Source organism: Mesoplodon densirostris, chromosome 1 (assembly GCF_025265405.1).
Source record: "Mesoplodon densirostris isolate mMesDen1 chromosome 1, mMesDen1 primary haplotype, whole genome shotgun sequence".
NCBI lineage: Eukaryota > Metazoa > Chordata > Mammalia > Artiodactyla > Ziphiidae > Mesoplodon > Mesoplodon densirostris.
In genome coordinates, this window is record NC_082661.1 from 113,776,503 (window position 1) to 113,795,933 (window position 19,431).

The window sequence follows — 19,431 nt, forward strand, 5'->3', positions numbered from 1 at the left end:
AAAGTGACTGCCAGAGATGACCGGGAAACTGACCCTTACACTGTGGTTCCAAAGCATGCTGTTCAGAAATGTACTCAGACAAGACTGCAATAGCCTGGAAAGGCTGAGGCTGATGGATGAACAATGTGTTCATGTCCAGCTATGTAATACACAGTGTAATACAACCACATTTGGGCTTAACTCCAGGGCTGATGAGGGCACCTGGCAGCTGAGGTGGTCCCTACCTAAGAGTTATTTTTTCAAACAACTTCCACTACTTGGAGAAGTTTTATTTATCTTGGAAATGTGACCAATCTCTTTGCCATTATCATGTCTGCACTTCCCTCCACCCCCCTATTCTTTAGATAAGCAAACTATTTGATTTACTCAAATGGTACCTGTGCCTGGTCTTTCTATCAACCACACCTATTACTATCCTTTGTCACTAGAGCACTCATGCAGTTCTCTACTCCACTAAATAAACCAAGGTAACATGCAACGCTTTTCAAAGTGTGGTTTGGAACCTTTGGGGCATGATGCGGCTCTCTGGAGGGAGGAATGCAGAGTGCTACAGCTTAGTACATCCCCGCTGGTAGCCTGATCCACCACTCTGGAGAGCTGTCCTGGCGGGAGAATATGCAGTGTCTGCCTCTGGAAGCACACCCTCAGGCCGACAGTGGCCTGCACTGGGACCAGAGTCTCTTTACTACAGCCTGTACCTCTGGTAAGATGAACTGCTCCACAGGCTTGTACCACAGCTTGTTCACCTGCACACCACAGCTCGGAGGACTGAAGCGAGCAATGAAGAGGGCCTCCTACAGATCAGGGGGAAAAAGACAAGAAGAAATACCCTATGTCAGACACGGCACATGCAGCAAGTTTTCAAGTTACATGTTGGTCAGCTAAATTCTCAGTGGCCCCGACCACTGTCACTAACATTGTTCTACTGTAGTTTAGGCACCATTTGGTTTTTCTAGTGCAATCATGGTTATTAAATAAAGCTACTGAAGATAACCAAAGTTGTCATGAAGTTCTAAAACACTAAATATAATCCAGATAACCTTAAAAAAAAAAAGACACCTTGAAATGAGGAGCATTAGGGGAAGTGTAAGGTGTTAAATTAAGCCGACTTATTAGGCTTAGCCCCAAAGGGTTAAGAATAAACTGAAAGATCACAGATTTCTACACAGAACAAAGGTACTCAGGAATCCCCCTTCAAAAAGAACCTTTAGAAGAACAAACAAAAACAAAAAAGGGAACATAAAAGAGAACTGATTCTCATTATGTCTATTGTTTGCTTTGGGCCCTTCCTTCTTGCTTTGGGCAAGAACACTTCCTTGTTCTCACACCTATTCTAGACACCGATTTGCCATAGGGCGCTTCTGTTAAAGCCATCAAGACCATGCAGAAGTTCAGAATGAAGGGGGTTAATGAATTAGCATAGTTCTTTCATTAACATCAGCTCTTGGCAATGCTGTGGTAATATTTTTTTACATCTGACTCCCTGTGAACCCATTATGATCCACCTGAGATTAGGCCTTCCTTGAGGACAAAGATTAACCTCTCCTTGGGTAAAAATATGGCAACTAAAAGTTAAATCAACATGATCAAAATATTGTACATCTGAATCAAACTACTTGAGTGACAAGTCAAACATTATGAATAGTTCAAAAAAAGACTATATATACTAAGAAAATTAATTAAGTATCAAAAAAATTCAAGATTGATCCTAATTTCTAGATAAGGTTGACAGTGGAATTCAGAGTACTGCTATTCCAGTTACCTATCTGAGCTTCGATATCAATGAAACCTTTAACCACAATAATATATGAACTCCTATACTTGAGTAACATGACAAAGCATTTCTCACTGGAATCATAATGGCTGGAATCATCACTAAGATTTGTTCCCTCTCTTATATTTATATTTATGTCATTAAGCACATTTACAAACTACATAAATTCTTTAGAGGACAAAGGACTAGGATAAACTTCAAACAAGAAATTTAATCTTCATTTGTGTGTTTATTGGTGACTGTAACATTGTACCCTGTTAGTAACAACCAACATTAACAATAATACAGGGGGACTTCCCTGTGGTCCAGTGGTTAAGAATCCAACTTGCAATGCAGGGGACGCTGGTTCAATCTCTGGTCAGGGAACTAAGATCCCATATGCCATGGGGCAACTAAGCCCGCATGCCGCAACTACTGAGCCCGTGTGCCACAAGTAGAGAGCCTGTGCACCACAACTACAGAGCCCATGTGCTCTGGAGCCTGTTCACAACTACAGAGCCCACACACCCTGGAGCCCGCACACTGCAACTACTGAGCCCACAGGCTCTGGAACCAGTATGCCACAACAAAGAGCCCACATGCTGCAACTAAGACCCCGTGTGCCACAACTAAGACCCGATGCAGACAAGAAATAAATAAATACAAAAACATTTTAAAAGATGCCTAAAATAAATGAACAGAGTTCTGCTTCCAGTGATATCAAGACCAATTCTCCTATAGATAACAATTATGAACAGTAAACAAAACATTAAAAAAAAAGAAAGAGGGCTTCCCTGGTGGCGCAGTGGTTGAGAGTCAGCCTGCCGATGCAGGGGACATGGGTTCGTGCCCCGGTCTGGGAAGATCCCACATGCCATGGAGCGGCTGGGCCCGTGAGCCATGGCTGCTGAGCCTGCGCGTCCGGAGCCTGTGCTTCGCAACGGGAGAGGCCACAACAATGAGAGGCCCACATACCGCAAAAAAAAAAAAAAAAAAAAGAAAGAAAGAAAGAAAGAACTGAAGGCACTGGAATGCACACAAAGCAGGCAGAAACTGGAGGAAAAGCAATACCAAGGAGATGAGAAAGACACTGAGTATGCTTCCCCCACTTTTTTTTTTTTTTAATGGCTCTTTGTCTGAGGCATACCTCAGGGGGCAACTAAAATTCTGAAATAAAAACTGCAGTCTTTCTGTTTGCAAATCAGAAGGCAGGGTGGAGACAAACACATCAGCTAACAAGTGAGGAAGAAAACCCCAGAAAGGAAAGGGTCACAGACAGAATCCTCAGTTCTTCACATAAATTCTGTCCTAATCTGTGGCTGACTCACGAAGTACATATTCAAAGCAGAATCCAAGCAGCCCATCTAAGCCCAAGAGAATAGACTAGAGATTTCAGCTGCTGCTCACTACAAGGAAGACAGCATTTAGAGTCTGTGCCCAGCTAATTTAACTGACTGCTAAAAGACACAAACAAAAAATCAATACTCCTCAAAGAATGTAATAGGATCCAGAGATCCTATAATGAATTATTCACAATATCTAGGATATAATCCAAAGTTACTCGATGTAAGATAAAACAGGAAAATGTTACCATGTGAAAGAGAAACAATGATAATCAATGAAGACAGGCCAAGATGACTCCAATTTAGAATAGCAAACACAGGATTTTAAAACTCTTTTTACAAGTAAGGTCAAGCCCACAGAGAAAATATGCTCAAAATGAATTTAGAAAAATAGTAAATTTTAGAGAAACATAAATTACAAAAGAGAATTAAATGGAAATTCTAGAACTAGAGAGTACAATATCTAAAAAAAAAATTCACTGGCTAGGCTTAACAGATTTGATATGACAGAGGAGTCAATAAATTTGAATACTGATTAACAGAAATCATCAAATTTGAAAAAGAGAGAAAAAACTGAAAAAAAGAAAAAACAGTTTTGTGATCTGTGGGATAGTACCAAAAGGTCTAACATACATGTAACTGGAATCCCAGAATGAGTAGAGAGAAATGGGGCTGGGAAAAATTTTTTGAAGAAATAAGAGCTGAAAGTTTCTCAAATTTGGTAAAAGACATAAATTTATGGATTGAAAAACTTGGCAAACCTTGAGCAGAACAAAGAAAAACCACACCAAGGTACAACACAGCCAAACTGCTTAAAACCAAATACATATAAAGAGAAAAATCTTAAAATTAGCCAGGAAAAAAACAAAACAAAACCCATATTACATACATCATACATGGGAACAACATGAAGGAAGGTTGACTTCTCACCAGAAAAAATGGAGGCCAGAAAACACTGGAATGACATCTTCAAAATATTGAAAAGAAAAAAAAGTCAACCCAGAATTTCAATATCCAGAAAATATCCCACAAAAATAAAGGAGGGGAAGAATAAAGGCAAATTAAAAACATTTTCAGAAAAATGAAAACTAAGCAAATTCATCACCAGTCAACCTGCACTACAAAAATTGGTAAAAGATTTGATTTGGGCCAAAGGAGACATTCAGGAGGAATGAAGAGCACCGAGCACCAGGAATGGTAAGTAAGTGGGCAAATATAAAAGGCTTTTTCCTCTAAATTACTTTAATACAGTTAGCTGTTTAAAGCAAAAATTGTAACACTGTGTTGTGGGATTTATAGCACATATAGATATAAGGCATATGACAACTAGAGCAAAGAAGACAGGGGATGGTAAATGGAATTACAGTGGCAAGGTTCTTATATTTTACATGAAGGGGTACAATGTTAACTTAAAGAAGACTGTAAAGTTCAGGATATATATTGTAATTCTTATGTCAACCAAGCTCCCACAAAATAATAGTACAAAGAACTGTAGCTAAAAGAACAACAGAAAAATTAAAATGGAATTGTAAAAAATACTCTATTAACCCAAAAGCAGGCAGGAAATGGAGGAAAAGAGAAACAAATAAAAAAAGTAGAACAGAAAATAGCAAAATGAAAAACTGAAATCCAACCACTTTAATAAATGCATTAAATATAAATGGAATAACCCTCCATGTAAAAAGCAGAGACTCCCAGACTGGATAAAAAGGAAAACCCAACTACATGCCATGCACAAGAAATACAATTTCCAGCAATATATAAAGAATAATATGTTGTGATCAAGAGGAACAGGAAATTGATTTAACACTGCAAAGTTAATAAATGTAATTAATCACAGTAACAGAATAAAGGAGGAAAAACCCTGGAAACATTCCAGATGCCCATCAACAGAACACATAAACATCATATATTGTTGGAATACAACTTCGCAATTAAAAGAAGGAAAAGGAAAAATTCACTGATACACACAATGACATGGATGAGTTTCAAAACCATTATGTTGGGTGAAAGAAGCCTTACACAGGAGAGTGCTTAGTATATGATTCTATTTATACATGAAATCCTACAACAGGCAAAACTAGTCCATGTTAAAAAAAAAAAAAAAAAGAACAGTGGTTGCCTCTAGGTAATGGGGTAGGGTAATAGGAGTTTGTATTACACAGGTTTACACAGTTTAAAAAACTGAATGCACCTTATACTCTAAATTTTTTTAAACCATAAACAAATATTAAAGTCTAGTTAATTATATGCACACTAAAATGTTTAGGGTTGAAGGGTACTGATGCCTGTAAGTTAATCTAAAATACATTTTTAAAAAAAGATTAAAAAAAAAGATAGATCAGTGAATGACTGTAGATGTCATAAAGCAAATATAGCAAAATACTGTAGAATTTAGGTGGTGGATATACGGGTGCTCATTGTATAATTCTTTCAAGATTTCTGCAGTTTAAAACCCAGGGACAGATCTTTTCAAATACAATTCCTTGCTACACTCCTTCAGATACACTCTGTGAACAAATTAGGTTTTCTCAAATATCAGAAACAGTAAGTCTAGCTGTTTTAAACTTTTATTCCCTCTACACCCTTATTACAAAAAAGATTTAAAGCAGCTGTTAGCCTGTATTATGGTGATAGACTTTTAGGGTTGGAAGAAAGAGGCAATAAGACTTGCTTATACCTATAAGTACCAAACTTTAAATATTCGTTATCAACTTTTGAAATTCCTTAGGATTTAGGGGATTTTAGGTTGGAAATTTCTTATCTGGTCCAACTCCTCCTTTCCTAGGTATAACACATTTATTCATTGGAATTCTCTCCTCAAACTAGCACTGTAATACATTACACTATAATGTGTCTAATCAGTCAGGGAAGAAAGGTGGAAGTCTCCCAACCTACTTACTCATTGCCATGAGGAAAAGCTGATGATTTTGAAAGAGAAAAGTGGGGAAAAGCATGTACGAAGCAGTGCATACCTCCTGTTCTGCTTGATAAAGCTTGACAGTGATGTTCCTCTGGAAACCCACATCACTGGCATCATAAAACACCCCGAGGCTGGTAATAACGATTGGATAGAGAACTCGGAAGCTCACGCTGACAACACGGTCCTCAGAGAGCCCTGATGAAGTGTCTTCCAAAAGACTGAATGCTTCAATTTCCTGATTCAAAACTAAGGAAGTAATGAGAAAAGGAGTTTTACATAATCAAACGAAAACAACCTTTTATTTTACTAATATGAAGTGGGCTTGATAGCAAAATCTAGATAATTATATGTTATATAATTCTTTCACAAATGGCAATAAATTTTTAAAGTGCTTCAGAAATATGGCTGCTTCCAGAAGAAAAAAAGACTCATTTTGAAATTTAAGAATGAAGTTTTCAACCACATCTAAGTAAAATATTTAATTATAAGAACTACTTTAATAAACTTTTTTTAATACACGTGTGCGTCTGTATGTATAAATGCTACAGGGGAATATTAAATTTAAAGGCATCTATTAGGAAAGGTTGGATAAATGGGGATAATAAAAACTACTAATTGCAGCCATAAATAATGAGTAAATTTAGTCTTGCTCTGCAAATTCCAAAAGTCCTACGTCTTGTTGAGCAATTTTTGTGATGTCGGGCAATTATCACAATATGAAAGTAACTGAAATCACTTCAAATAACACTGAAAAACTCTTTATAGCGCTATACAGTACTGATAAAAGATGTTAAGCATATCACTTTCTCCTGACTTAAAAAAAAAAGACAAGCACATCAAACACAGTAAGCATTTCTGACCACCTACTATGTGCCACCTCCCATCATATTTAATCTTTACAACTACTCTATGTGGTTGTGACATTATCTCCAGTTTACAGATTAAGAAAATGAGGCCCAGAGATGCATCTGATTAAGGTCACAGAAAGTGGCAGAGCCAGGAATCAAACCCAGATTTATTGACTTAGAATTCCATGGTTTTTCTATTCCCCCAGAGCTGTCTAATCAAAGCCAAAAACAGTCCTTTTTTTTTTTAAACAGTCCTTTTTTGAAAATTTTCTCAGTTTCCATAAATGAATCAGGATAGATTACATGAAGCAGCTAATATGGCTGAGAATATCAGTGTCACCTTGAGAAATAACATAAAAACTTATTTTAAAAGATTATTTTATCAAAGTTCTTTGTATTTTTTAGAGCTGTGGCTTTCCAACTTTACAGATCACACAACCCAATCAGTTAAAAACATTTGTACACATATTAATGTCATATTTATGTACAAAATATACACATATTAATGTCAGTTAATATATTCAATATTAATAAAGATTACATTTTATTTTCAAATAAAAAGAAATCCTGTTTTCTTCCCATACTCCAGCAGATCATTTGGATCCCTACTTTAGAGTTCCTAGAATGCTATTTTACACTTAGTAGATGCTCAATAAAATGTGACTAAATGGAATTGATGGCTCCTTCCCAATTACACACATGAGCAGGAGGGAAAAAAGGAGGATACAGATTTTGTCATGGGCTGGGGCAAGTACTGGACGGAGAGTCTAGATTCCAAATATAGTGGATAATAACAAAAGTTTTTTGCTTTAATATACTCAGTAAATAGGATATCCAAAGTGAAGCACGTCCATTAAAGGCAGTAGGTTAAGCACATTATAACACAACTATTTCCTATCTAAAACAAATGTACCTTGAACTTCAAGCTACTTGGACACAAGATAGCCTGCTGCTTTGATAATGCTATTAGTCAAACTTCTATACATCCAAGAGTATCATGATGATTCATGTTCACAGCGACCTCAAGGTATTTAAATAGATCTAAATGCCATTTAAATTATCAAAGAGATAAAATTAGGTTCAATGGTAATTTAGTTATGTCTATTTTTAAAAATTGGTAACCTAGGTATTATATATATGAAAATTTTCTATTAGTGAAAAACTTCACTCCTTTACTATTAATGAATAATAGCACTTAAAATAGTAAAAGTCTGATTAATCTAAAGGTCAGGTTTCTTAAAATTTGGTTTGGCTTGGTTTTGGATTTCAAACATAAGTTGTTCTAGGCTACTCTTACATCATCAGTGATACAATATTTTATTAGGTTCATGGTCCCTTTGGGACCCCAGTGAAAGCTAAAGCACCCTCTCCCCCACAAAAAACAATCATACACAAAATTTTGCTTACACTGTTAACTAAATGCATAGACATCCTAAGTAAGAAACCTCTGCTTTACAATGCAGACCTGAAAATATGGTCCAATTTATTTAAAAAGCTGATTGCAACCCAATTTTATAAAAAGGCAGGTCCTTTAAAAATAACAATATTAAATACTGAACATGTCCCAGGAACTATTCTAAATATTTCATATGTATCAACGTATTTCATCCTCAAGTCAGTCCCTATGAGGTAAGTACTGTTTACCCCCAGTTTATGGATGACGAAACTGAGGCAGAGTAGTAAATAACTGTTCGAAGGTCATACAGCTAGAAAATGATGCAGCCTAGATTTAAAGCCAGGAGGCCTGACTCCAGAACCCATGCTCTTAACCATTACACTACTGCTGCCTACAAAGGCAAGGTGCACATAATTATAGAGGTGTGACAAATCTTAAAACACCTGAAGTCATAATCAGTGCATTTAAGATTTGGGAGAGTTTCATCTCCCTTAGAACCACAGCTGAACATAATGGGAAATGCTAATAAATAAAGATATATAGGTATAGAGTTATCAACTTTTTAAAATTGGTTCCCTGGTAACACGGAGAACCTAATTAGGATCACCTTTCTTCATCCTCATCAGAACTACCACAAATTTTTAACTGTAAGGAATAAAAAAATATTACTTGTATTTTCAATTTTTTTTTTACTATTTGTTTCTTTTGCAGAAGCTTAGGCAATAATTCTTAGAGAAAGCTGAGTCACAATATTTGTATCAAGGCTATTATAAATCAGCAGGCTGGTGAAATCAGCAGTTTTCCGTAAGTTTAAACTTCAGTAACTCAGGATTTGTCTATGCTTAAGGAATTTCCAGATGCGTTTGAATCATACTGAAAAATAAACTCTCCTGGATCCTAAAATTACGTATCTATCTATGAAGAGTCTTCACAGATGCCTAGAGTGGTTAGTCTGTCAGGAAGGATGAAAGCTACATTTTGAGGCAGGTTTGATTTTAGTCTGCTAAAAGCAGACCACGGTACTATTCAGCTCAACAACTCTTCCTCAACATCAAACCTGTGCAGTAATCCCCCCCTCCCCGACCTGCCATCTGTGGTTTTGCTTTTCAGTTACCCACAGTTAACTGTGGTCCAAAAATATTAAATGGAAAATTCCAGAAATAATTCATAAGTTTTAAACTGCATGCTGTCCTGAGCAGCATGATGAAATTTCATGCCATCCATCTCCGTCCTGCCTGGGATGTGACCCATCCCTTTGTCCAGCATATCCCACCCGTGAGTCACTTAGTAGCCACCTCAGTTGTCAGACCGACCCTCAAGGCATCACAGTGCTTGTGTTCACGTCACCCTTATTTTACTCAACTAAGGCCCCAAAGCGCAAGAGTGGTGATGCTGGCAATTCGGATATGCTAAAGAGAAGCCATGAAGTGCTTCCTTCAAGTGAACAGGTAAAAGTTCTCCACTTAATAAGGAAAAAAAAAAATCATATGCTGAGATTGCTAAGATCTACCGCAAGAATATTCTATCTGTGAAGTTGTAAACAAGGAAAAAGAAATGTGTGCTAATTTTGCTGTCACACTTCAAACGGCCAAAGTTATGACTACGTGCGGGAAAAGTGCTTAGTTAAATGGAAAAGGCATTAAGTTTGTACAATAAGGTATTTTGAGAGAGAGAGACCACATTCACATAAATTTTATTATAGTATGTTGTTGTAATTGTCCTATTTTACTATTACTTACTGTTATTAATCTCTTACTGTGCCTAATTTATAAATTAAACTTTATCATCGGTATATATGAACAGGAAAAAACATGGTATACTTGGTTCTAGCAGGATTTCAGACATCCACGGGGGGTCTTGGAATGTATCCCTCGTGGGTAAGGGAAGACCAGTGTATACAGCAGTCATAAGGCTGAGGAAAAAGAAGACTTACCTGGATTCGTGATGTTGAGTAGTTTGCAGGAATAAGGATCTTCCCTGTCTTCCACAGGCACCTCACAGCCATGAGCACCTATTATGAACTTCACAAGCACACTGAGAGATGTGTTGGCATTAACATCAGTTACTGATCTTCACCTTGCACATGCACGTTTCCTCATGCCCATTTCAGAGGTTTACTTTGAGACACAAGTATTTATTAGGATTAATACTAACTTAATTTTTTTTTTTTTTTTGCGGTACACGGGCCTCTCACCGTTGTGGCCTCTCCCGTTGCAGAGCACTGGCTCCAGATGCGCAGGCTCAGCGGCCATGGCTCACGGGCCCAGCCGCTCCGCGGCATGTGGGATCTTCCCAGACCGGGGCACGAACCCATGTCCCCTGCATCGGCAGGCGGACTCTCAACCACTGCGCCACCAGGGAAGCCCCTAACTTAATTCTTCTAGTCTAGCAAAAAGGGGAAACAGGCAAACTAGGAGTTGCTAACTACCAAGTGACTTATGTGTAAGCCCTCTACTGCAGGACTACATTAAAGCAAGCATGAGTACGTTCGGCCTGGCCACCAGCAAATGCTCATGCCATTTAACGGCAAACTACGGTAAAGTCAACTTCTCATGCCCACACGTAAAAACACATCTATACCTGCAATCTCCTTCACTCACTTTCTTCTATTTCACAAAGTGTTCCTTTTGCTTGAGTAGTCTTTCTATCCCAGAAGAGGACCTCTCCTCTCCTAGACCTTGCTTCACTAGCCACCTGTAACCCATGGCTCCTTCCCTACACATTATAAATACGATGAAGTCTGACATTAATTTCTATCCACCTACCATCTGTCCTCATCCCCATCATTTCCTTTACAGTGAAGTCCTACAAAGGAACATCTAAAATTGCAGCCTCTGGTTTCTCATTTCCCACTCATTTTATAAAACAGAAATTTTAGCTTCAGTACCCACCACTTCCACCGAGATGTCTACCACCAATACAACTAGCAATCTGCTGTTCAGTCAACAGACACTCTTCAACCCTTCCCTACTTGGCTTCTCTGGGGCTCAACAATGCAGGTCTCCTTAGAAAGCTCTCTTTCTCCATGTGGCCCTGCTCAGTGGGCTCCCTGGCTCTTCCTGCCCAGCTCATCCATTAGAGTGGATATGCCCCCCCCAGGGCTTTGCCCTGGGGTCGCTTCTCATTCGACTCACTCTTTCCACTTGCTCTCCCTGGACAATTTCTATCCCCAAGGCTTCAACCAGCCTGGGAATGATTCCTGAATTAGCATCTCTAGTTTAGACCCAACTTCTAAGGAAAAGATCCATGAATTCATCGTATGTCTTCACCTAGACAGCCCACAGACAGCTGTGTACTACAGCCTGCTCCTACTGGGTCATGAGGGCCAACTGCAAAATTTTCAAGAATTTTGTGAGCTGGTTATTAAGCACAGCTTTTATTAAAAATTAAATTTATAAACTTACAATTAAATATATTATATTAAAAACAAAGGAAATAAATGCTCAAATTCATCATTTCTTATTTATTTCTCTATCATCTCTGACATTATATGTATCCATTGTATCTATATGGTGGGGATATTATAATGGTGTGCCACTGCCTAACTTCCCCAACTCTGTGTTCAGAGACATCACATTAGTTGCTTGAAACTGGCCATGGTGGGAACACTTACAGCATGGAAACTGGCAAGCCCTACAAATAAGGGTTTGATTTATTGTTCTGTTGATTGTCTAGACTTAAAGTGATGGAGAAAATGTTAGTATTGCAGATCAAACTTAAAAATGTGACATGTTCGTGGCCATTCCATTGTGAATAGTACAAAAAATTTAGGAAATACTCTTCCATTGTTCAAAACCTATCATCTGATTCAGCAAAGACGTCACTTCATTGACTAAGAGTAGAGTTCTGTCACATACCTTAGTTGTCACTTTAATCTTTCTTTTTTTTTTTTTGCGGTACACGGGCCTCTCACTGTTGTGGCCTCTCCCGTTGCGGAGCACAGGCTCCGGACACGCAGGCTCAGCGGCCATGGCTCACAGGCCTAGCCGCTCCGTGGCATGTGGGATCTTCCCAGACCAGGGCACGAACCCGTGTCCCCTGAATCGGGAGGCTGACTCTCAACCACTGCGCCACCAGGGAAGCCCTCAAGCCCCGTTCTTTGAGAAAGATGTGCAACAGATACTCCCAAAGACCCATAACCTCGGCAGTTCTGCAAGCTATTTTGTATCTATTTAATTCACAGCACATATAACATTTTATTACACTATTACATCTATTTCTTTCTACTAAACTCCAAGACCCCATAAAGACTCAGGCTATAAGGTATTTATCTATGTATTCTACTATACATAGTATACTACCTGTATACAGAGGATACTTAATAAATACTTGTGAAATTGACAAGTTACAGCTTCACTACAAAGGCTTTTAATTAAATAGCGTCCTTGAAATATATGTGGAGTCTGGCTCCTTCAGTGAAATGCAAGACCTGAAAGTAAGCCATAACCACAGAAATGAAAACGGTTTCTTTTACGAACAGCCAATTAAGGCAGAATACCTTTTATAAACAACTAGCATTTAGAAAAAAAGTATAAACAGAAATGAATAAATGTGTTAAATTATTGCAGATATTTACCAAATTTGTTTTTTTAAGCTATCTTCAATAGTTTTACTAGATCCACAAAATTACTCTGCCCCAGGATGAAGTTTCTGGCTAATATCTGCTTTTATATAGGTATCCCATCATTTTTATAAAACAAATCAACAAGCTTACTAAATTTAAAGTAAGAATGCTATGATAACAAATAAATTACTGGTGAATGCCTGACTGTTAATTCTACTCATTATATTTAGCTCTGAGTCATTCCCTCAATAGTTTTTGAATGTCTTACTCTGTGCCAAGTTAGGTTCAAGGTGCTGGAAATACATCAATGAAAAAAGCTGAAGCCCCTATGATCATAAAACATAGTCCAGTGAGGAAAGACAATTTATAAATATACAACTAAATATAATAAACATGCTAGTTGGTGATATGTATTATAAAGAAAAATAAAGTCAAGTAAGGGAAGACAGAGTTGGAATAGTGCTATGATATCTAAACAGAGACCTGAAGAAAGTGAGGAAGTGAGCCATGAGGACATGCAGTGGAGGAATGGTACAGGCAGGGGGAACAGCAAGTGCAAAGGCCCTGAGGCAGGAGCACATTTAGGGTACTGAAGCACAGTGAGGTGGCCAGGGCAGGGAAGTAGATGTAGATAAGGTCAAAGACCACAGTAAAGACCTGGGATTTCACTCTGAGCAAGAAGAGAAGTCAGTGGAGGAGTATGAACAGAAAACTGACATAATTTGACTAATTTCAAAAGGATCACTCTGCCTACTGTATGGAAAATAAAACACAGGGGATCAAAGGTGGAAGCAGGAAATTCAGATACAGAGGCTTCTGCAATAATCTAGGTGAGGGGTAATGGTGGCCTAGACCAGGACGGTGGTTCTGATGGCTGTGGTAATGGTGTTGAGAAGTTGGATTCTGGATACAATGTAAGGTAGCGCCAAGAAGATATGTTAATGGATCCGATGTGGCATATGAGACAAAGAAGGATCAAGATAACACTGTTCTGTAAATTGTAAAAACCTCATATTTTCCTGACGCCTCAATATCCCCACAAACAGGCTGAAGCCACCCGCCCAGATGACCAGGCCCACTTGGGTGACAAGGCTGGTCCCTGCCACAAGTTCCCCTTCTTGCCCTCCCCTGACAGTGACCTTGTGACATTCAAACCCAACAATGAAATCCCTCATGCCTTTTGCATGTACACTCCACCCTGACCCCAAGTAAAGACACCTGCCCACGGGTCCTCACTCTCTCTCGGCTCCCCGCCTGCTTCGGTGAGCCTGCTCCTTGGACCCTCTTCCCATGTGGCCCCCTATGTGGTGTGCCGGGCCTCCCTCTCTAGGACCTGTGAGCATGACAGATCCTTTCACTTCCGATGCCTCTCCCAGTGTAATTCCCGTTGCCGTGCTGGAGCGACCCTTACAGACCCCACAAGGGGGACTCACTCCTCCACTCACAGATAAGACACCAAAGTTTTCATCTGAGCAACTGCAAGAGATGGGTCATTACTTTCTGAGATGGGAAAGGTTAAAGGAAGTGCAGGTTTTCAAGGTGGTTCTGATGGTAGTGATGACTCCGAAGCCTTTTTTTCACTTGCTAGGTAATAGGTTCTATTATCACTGGGATCCTGAACTAGAGAAACCTGTCTTGAAAAGGAATGAAAGCTGCTATGAGTGGCTCAAGGGGAAGATGGCGGAAGAGTAAGATGCAAAGATCACCTTCCTCCCCACAGATACACCAGAAATACACCTACACGTGGAACAACTCCTACAGAACACCTACTGAACGCTGGCAGAAGACCTCAGACCTCCCGAAAGGCAAGAAACTCCCCACATACCTGGGCAGGGCAAAAGAAAAAAGAAAAAACAGAGACAAAGAATAGGGACGGGACCTGCACCAGTGGGAGGGAGCCATGAAGGAGGAAAGGTTTCCACACACTAGAAGCCCCTTCGCGGGTGGAGACTGTGGGTGGTGGAGGGGGGAAGCTTCGGAGCCGCGGAGGAGAGCGCGGCAACGGGTGCAGAGGGCAAAGCAGAGAGATGCCTGCACAGAGGATCGGTGCCGACTGGCACTCACCAGCCTGAGAGGCTTGTCTGCTTGGCCGCCGGGGCGGGCGGGGCTGGGAGCTGAGGCTCGGGCTTCGGTCGGATCCCAGGGAGAGGACTGGGGTTGGCGGCGAACACAGCCTGCAGGGGGCTAGTGCACCACAGCTAGCCGGGAGGGAGTCCGGGAAAAAGTCTGGAGCTGCCGAAGAGACAAGAGACTTTTTCTAAGAGCGCAGCTTAAAGGAGCTCCAGAGATGGCACGAGATGCGGCTATCAGCGCGGACCCCAGAGACGGGCATGGGACGCTAAGGCTGCTGCTGCCGCCACCAAGAAGCCTGTGTGCAAGCACAGGTCACTCTCCACACTTCCCTTCTGGGGAGCCTGTGCAGCTCACCACTGCCAGCATCCTGGGATCCAGGGACAACTTCCCCGGGAGAACACACGGCGCGACTCAGGCGGGTGCAACGTCACGCCGGCCTCTGCCGCCGCAGGCTAGCCCCGCATCCGTGCCCCTTCCCCCCAACCCCGGGCCTGAGTGAGCCAGAGCCCCCGAAGCAGCTGCTCTTTTAACCCCGTCCTGTCTGAGCGAAGAACAGACGCCCTCAGGCGACCTACACAGAGAGGCGGGGCCAAATCCAAAGCTGAGCCCAGGGGAGCTGTGCGAACAAAGAAGAGAAAGGAAAATTCTCCCAGCAGCCTCAGAAGCAGCGGATTAAATCTCCATAGTCAACTTGATGTACCCTGCATCTGTGGAATATATGAATAGACAACGAATCATCCCAAATTGAGGAGGTGGACTTAGAGAGCAAGATTTATTATTTTTTCTCCTTTTCCTCTTTTTGTGAGTGTGTATATGTATGCTTCTGTGTGAGATTTTGTCTGTATAGCTTTGCTTCCACCATTTGTCCTAGGGTTCTATACGTCCGTTTTTTTTTTTCCTTAAAAAATTTTTTTTTCCTTAAAAAATTTTTTTCTTAATAATTTTTTTAATAACTTTATTTTATGTTACTTTATTTTCTTTTATCCTCTCTTCCTTCCTCCCTCCCTCCCTTTCTTTCTTTCTTTCTACTTTTTCTCCCTTTTATTCTGAACCGTGTGGATGAAAGGCTCTTGGTGCTGCAGCCAGGAGTCAGTGCTGTGCCTCTGAGGTGGGAGAGTCAACTTCAGGACACTGGTCCACAAGAGACCGCCCAGCTCCACATAATATTAAACGGCGAAAATCTCCCAGAGATCTCCATCTCAACGCCAGCACCCAGCTTCACTCAACGACCAGCAAGCTACAGTGCTGGACACCCTATGCCAAACAACTAGCAAGACAGGAAAATAACCCCACCCATTAGCAGAGAGGCTGCCTAAAATCACAATAAGGCCACAGACACCCCAAAACACACCACCAGATGTGGACCTACCCACCATAAAGACAAGATCCAGCCTCATCCACCAGAACACAGGCACTAGTCCCCTCCACCAGGAAGCCTACACAACCCACTGAACCAGCTTTAGCCACTGGGGACAGACACCAAAAACAACGGGAACTACGAACCTGCAGCCTGCGAAAAGGAGACCCCAAACACAGTAAGATAAGCAAAATGAGAAGACAGAAAAACACACAGCAGATGAAGGAGCAAGATAACAACCCACCAGACCTAACAAACGAAGAGGAAATAGGCAGTCTACGTGAAAAACAGTTCAGAGTAATGATAGTAAAGATGATCCAGGGCCTCCCTGGTGGCGCAGTGGTTGAGAGTCCGCCTGCCGATGCAGGGGATACGGGTTCGTGCCCCGGTCTGGGAGGATCCCATATGCCGCGGAGCGGCTGGGCCCGTGAGCCATGGCCGCTGAGCCTGCGCATCCGGAGCCTGTGCTCCGCAGCGGGGGAGGCCACAACAGTGAGAGGCCCGCTTACGGCAAAAAAAAAAAAAAAAAAAAAAAAAAAGATGATCCAAAATCTTGGAAATAGAATAGAGAAAATACAAGAAACAGTTAACAAGGACCTAGAAGAACTAAAGATGAAACAAGCAACGATGAACAACACAATAAATGAAATTAAAAATACTCTAGAAGGGATCAATAGCAGAATAACTGAGGCAGAAGAACGGATAAGTAACCTGGAAGATAAAATAGTGGAAATAACTACTGCAGAGTAGAATAAAGAAAAAAGAATGAAAAGAATTGAGGACAGTCTCAGAGACCTCTGGGACAACATTAAACGCACCAACATTCGAATTATAGGGGTTCCAGAAGAAGAGAAAAAGAAAGGGACTGAGAAAATATTTGAAGAGATTATAGTTGAAAACTTCCCTAATATGGGAAAGGAAATAGTTAATCAAGTCCAGGAGGCACAGAGAGTCCCAAACAGGATAAATCCAAGGAGAAACAGGCCAAGAAACATGTTAATCAAACTGTCAAAAATTAAATACAGGGCCTCCCTGGTGGCGCAGTGGTTAAGAGTCCGCCTGCCGATGCAGGGGATACGGGTTCGTGCCCCGGTCTGGGAGGATCCCATATGCCGCGGAGCGGCTGGGCCCGTGAGCCATGGCCGCTGAGCCTGCGCGTCCGGAGCCTGTGCTCCGCAATGGGAGAGGCCACAACAGCGAGAGGCCCGCATACCGCAAAAAAAAAAAAAAAAAAAATTAAACACAAAGAAAACATATTAGAAGCAGCAAGGGAAAAACAACAAATAACACACAAGGGAATCCCCATAAGGTTAACAGCTGATCTTTCAGCAGAAACTCTGCAAGCCAGAAGGGACTGGCAGGACATATTTAAAGTGATGAAGGAGAAAAACATACAACCAAGATTACTCTACCCAGCAAGGATCTCACTCAAATTTGACAGAGAAATTAAAACCTTTACAGAGAAGCAAAAGCTGAGAGCATTCAGCACCACCAAACCAGCTTTACAACAAATGCTAAAGGAACTTTTCTAGGCAGGAAACACAAGAGAAGGAAAAGACCTACAATAACAAACCCAAAACAATTAAGAAAATGGGAATAGGAACATACATATCAATAATTACCTTAAATGTAAATGGATTACATGCTCCCACCAAAAGACACAGACTGGCTGAATGGATACAAAAATAAGACCCATATATATGCTGTCTACAAGAGACCCACTTCAGACGTAGGGACACATACAGACTGAAAGTGAGGGGATGGAAAAAGATATTCCATGCAAATGGAAGCCAAAAGAAAGCTGGAGTAGCAATTCTCATATCAGACAAAATAGACTTTAAAATAAAGACTATTAGAAGAGACAAAGAAGGACACTACATAATGATCAAGGGAACAATCCAAGAAGAAGATATAACAATTGTAAATATTTATGCACCCAACATAGGAGCACCTCAATACATAAGGCAAATACTAACAGCCATAAAAGGGGAAATCGACAGTAACACATTCATAGTAGGGGACTTTAACACCCCACTTTCACTAATGGACAGATCATCCAAAATGAAAATAAATAAGGAAACACAAGCTTTAAATGATACATTAAACAAGATGGACTTAATTGATATTTATAGGACATTCCATCCAAAAACAACAGAATACACATTTTTCTCAAGTGCTCATGGAACATTCTCCAGGATAGATCATATCTTGGGTCACAAATCAAGCCTTGGTAAATTTAAGAAAATTGAAATTGTATCAAGTATCTTTTCCGATCACAACACTATGAGACTAGATAGCAATTACAGGAAAAGATCTGTAAAAAATACAAACACACAGAGGCTAAACAATACACTACTTAATAACGAAGTGTTCACTGAAGCAATCAAAGAGGAAATCAAAAAATACCTAGAAACAAATGACAATGGGAGACACGACAACCCAAAACCTATGGGATGCAGCAAAAGCAGTTCTAAGAGGGAAGTTTATAGCAATACAACCCTACCTTAAGAAACAGGAAACATCTCGAATAAACAACCTAACCTTGCACCTAAAGCAATTAGAGAAAGAAGAACAAAAAAACCCCCAAAGTTAGCAGAAGGAAAGAAATCATAAAGATCAGATCAGAAATAAATGAAAAAGAAATGAAGGAAACGATAGCAAAGATCAATAAAACTAAAAGCTGGTTCTTTGAGAAGATAAACAAAATTGATAAATCATTAGCAAGACTCATCAAGAAAGAAAGGGAGAAGACTCAAATCAATAGAATTAGAAATGAAAAAGGAGAAGTAACAACTGACACTGAAGAAATACAAAAGATCATGAGAGATTACTACAAGCAACTCTATGCCAATAAAATGGACAGTAGGATACAACCAGGAAGAAATGGACAAATTCTTAGAAATGCACAATCTGCCAAGACTGAATCAGGAAGAAATAGAAAATATGAACAGACCAATCACAAGCACTGAAATTGAAACTGTGATTAAAAATCTTCCAACAAACAAAAGCCCAGGACCAGATGGCTTCACAGGTGAATTCTATCAAATATTTAGAGAAGAGCTCACACCTATCCTTCTCAAACTCTTCCAAAATATAGCAGAGGGAGGAACACTCCCAAACTCATTCAAGGCCACCATCACCCTGATACCAAAACCAGAAAAGGATGTCACAAAG

The 19,431-nt window shown here is 40.3% G+C and overlaps 1 protein-coding gene across 2 annotated transcripts in view; it reads right to left on the reverse strand.

The window, feature by feature from the left end:
* The window catches only part of B3GALNT2 (beta-1,3-N-acetylgalactosaminyltransferase 2), a 58,798-nt gene that overhangs the window by 23,761 nt on the left and 15,606 nt on the right, over window positions 1-19,431 (reverse strand). For both annotated transcript variants that reach the window (XM_060108080.1, XM_060108070.1), the window contains exons 3-5: window positions 10,197-10,297; window positions 6,072-6,265; window positions 699-794 (exon numbers count right to left, since the gene is read on the reverse strand). In XM_060108080.1, the coding sequence (XP_059964063.1) occupies window positions 699-794; window positions 6,072-6,265; window positions 10,197-10,297 (391 nt within the window). The remainder of the gene's footprint in view (window positions 1-698; window positions 795-6,071; window positions 6,266-10,196; window positions 10,298-19,431) is intronic.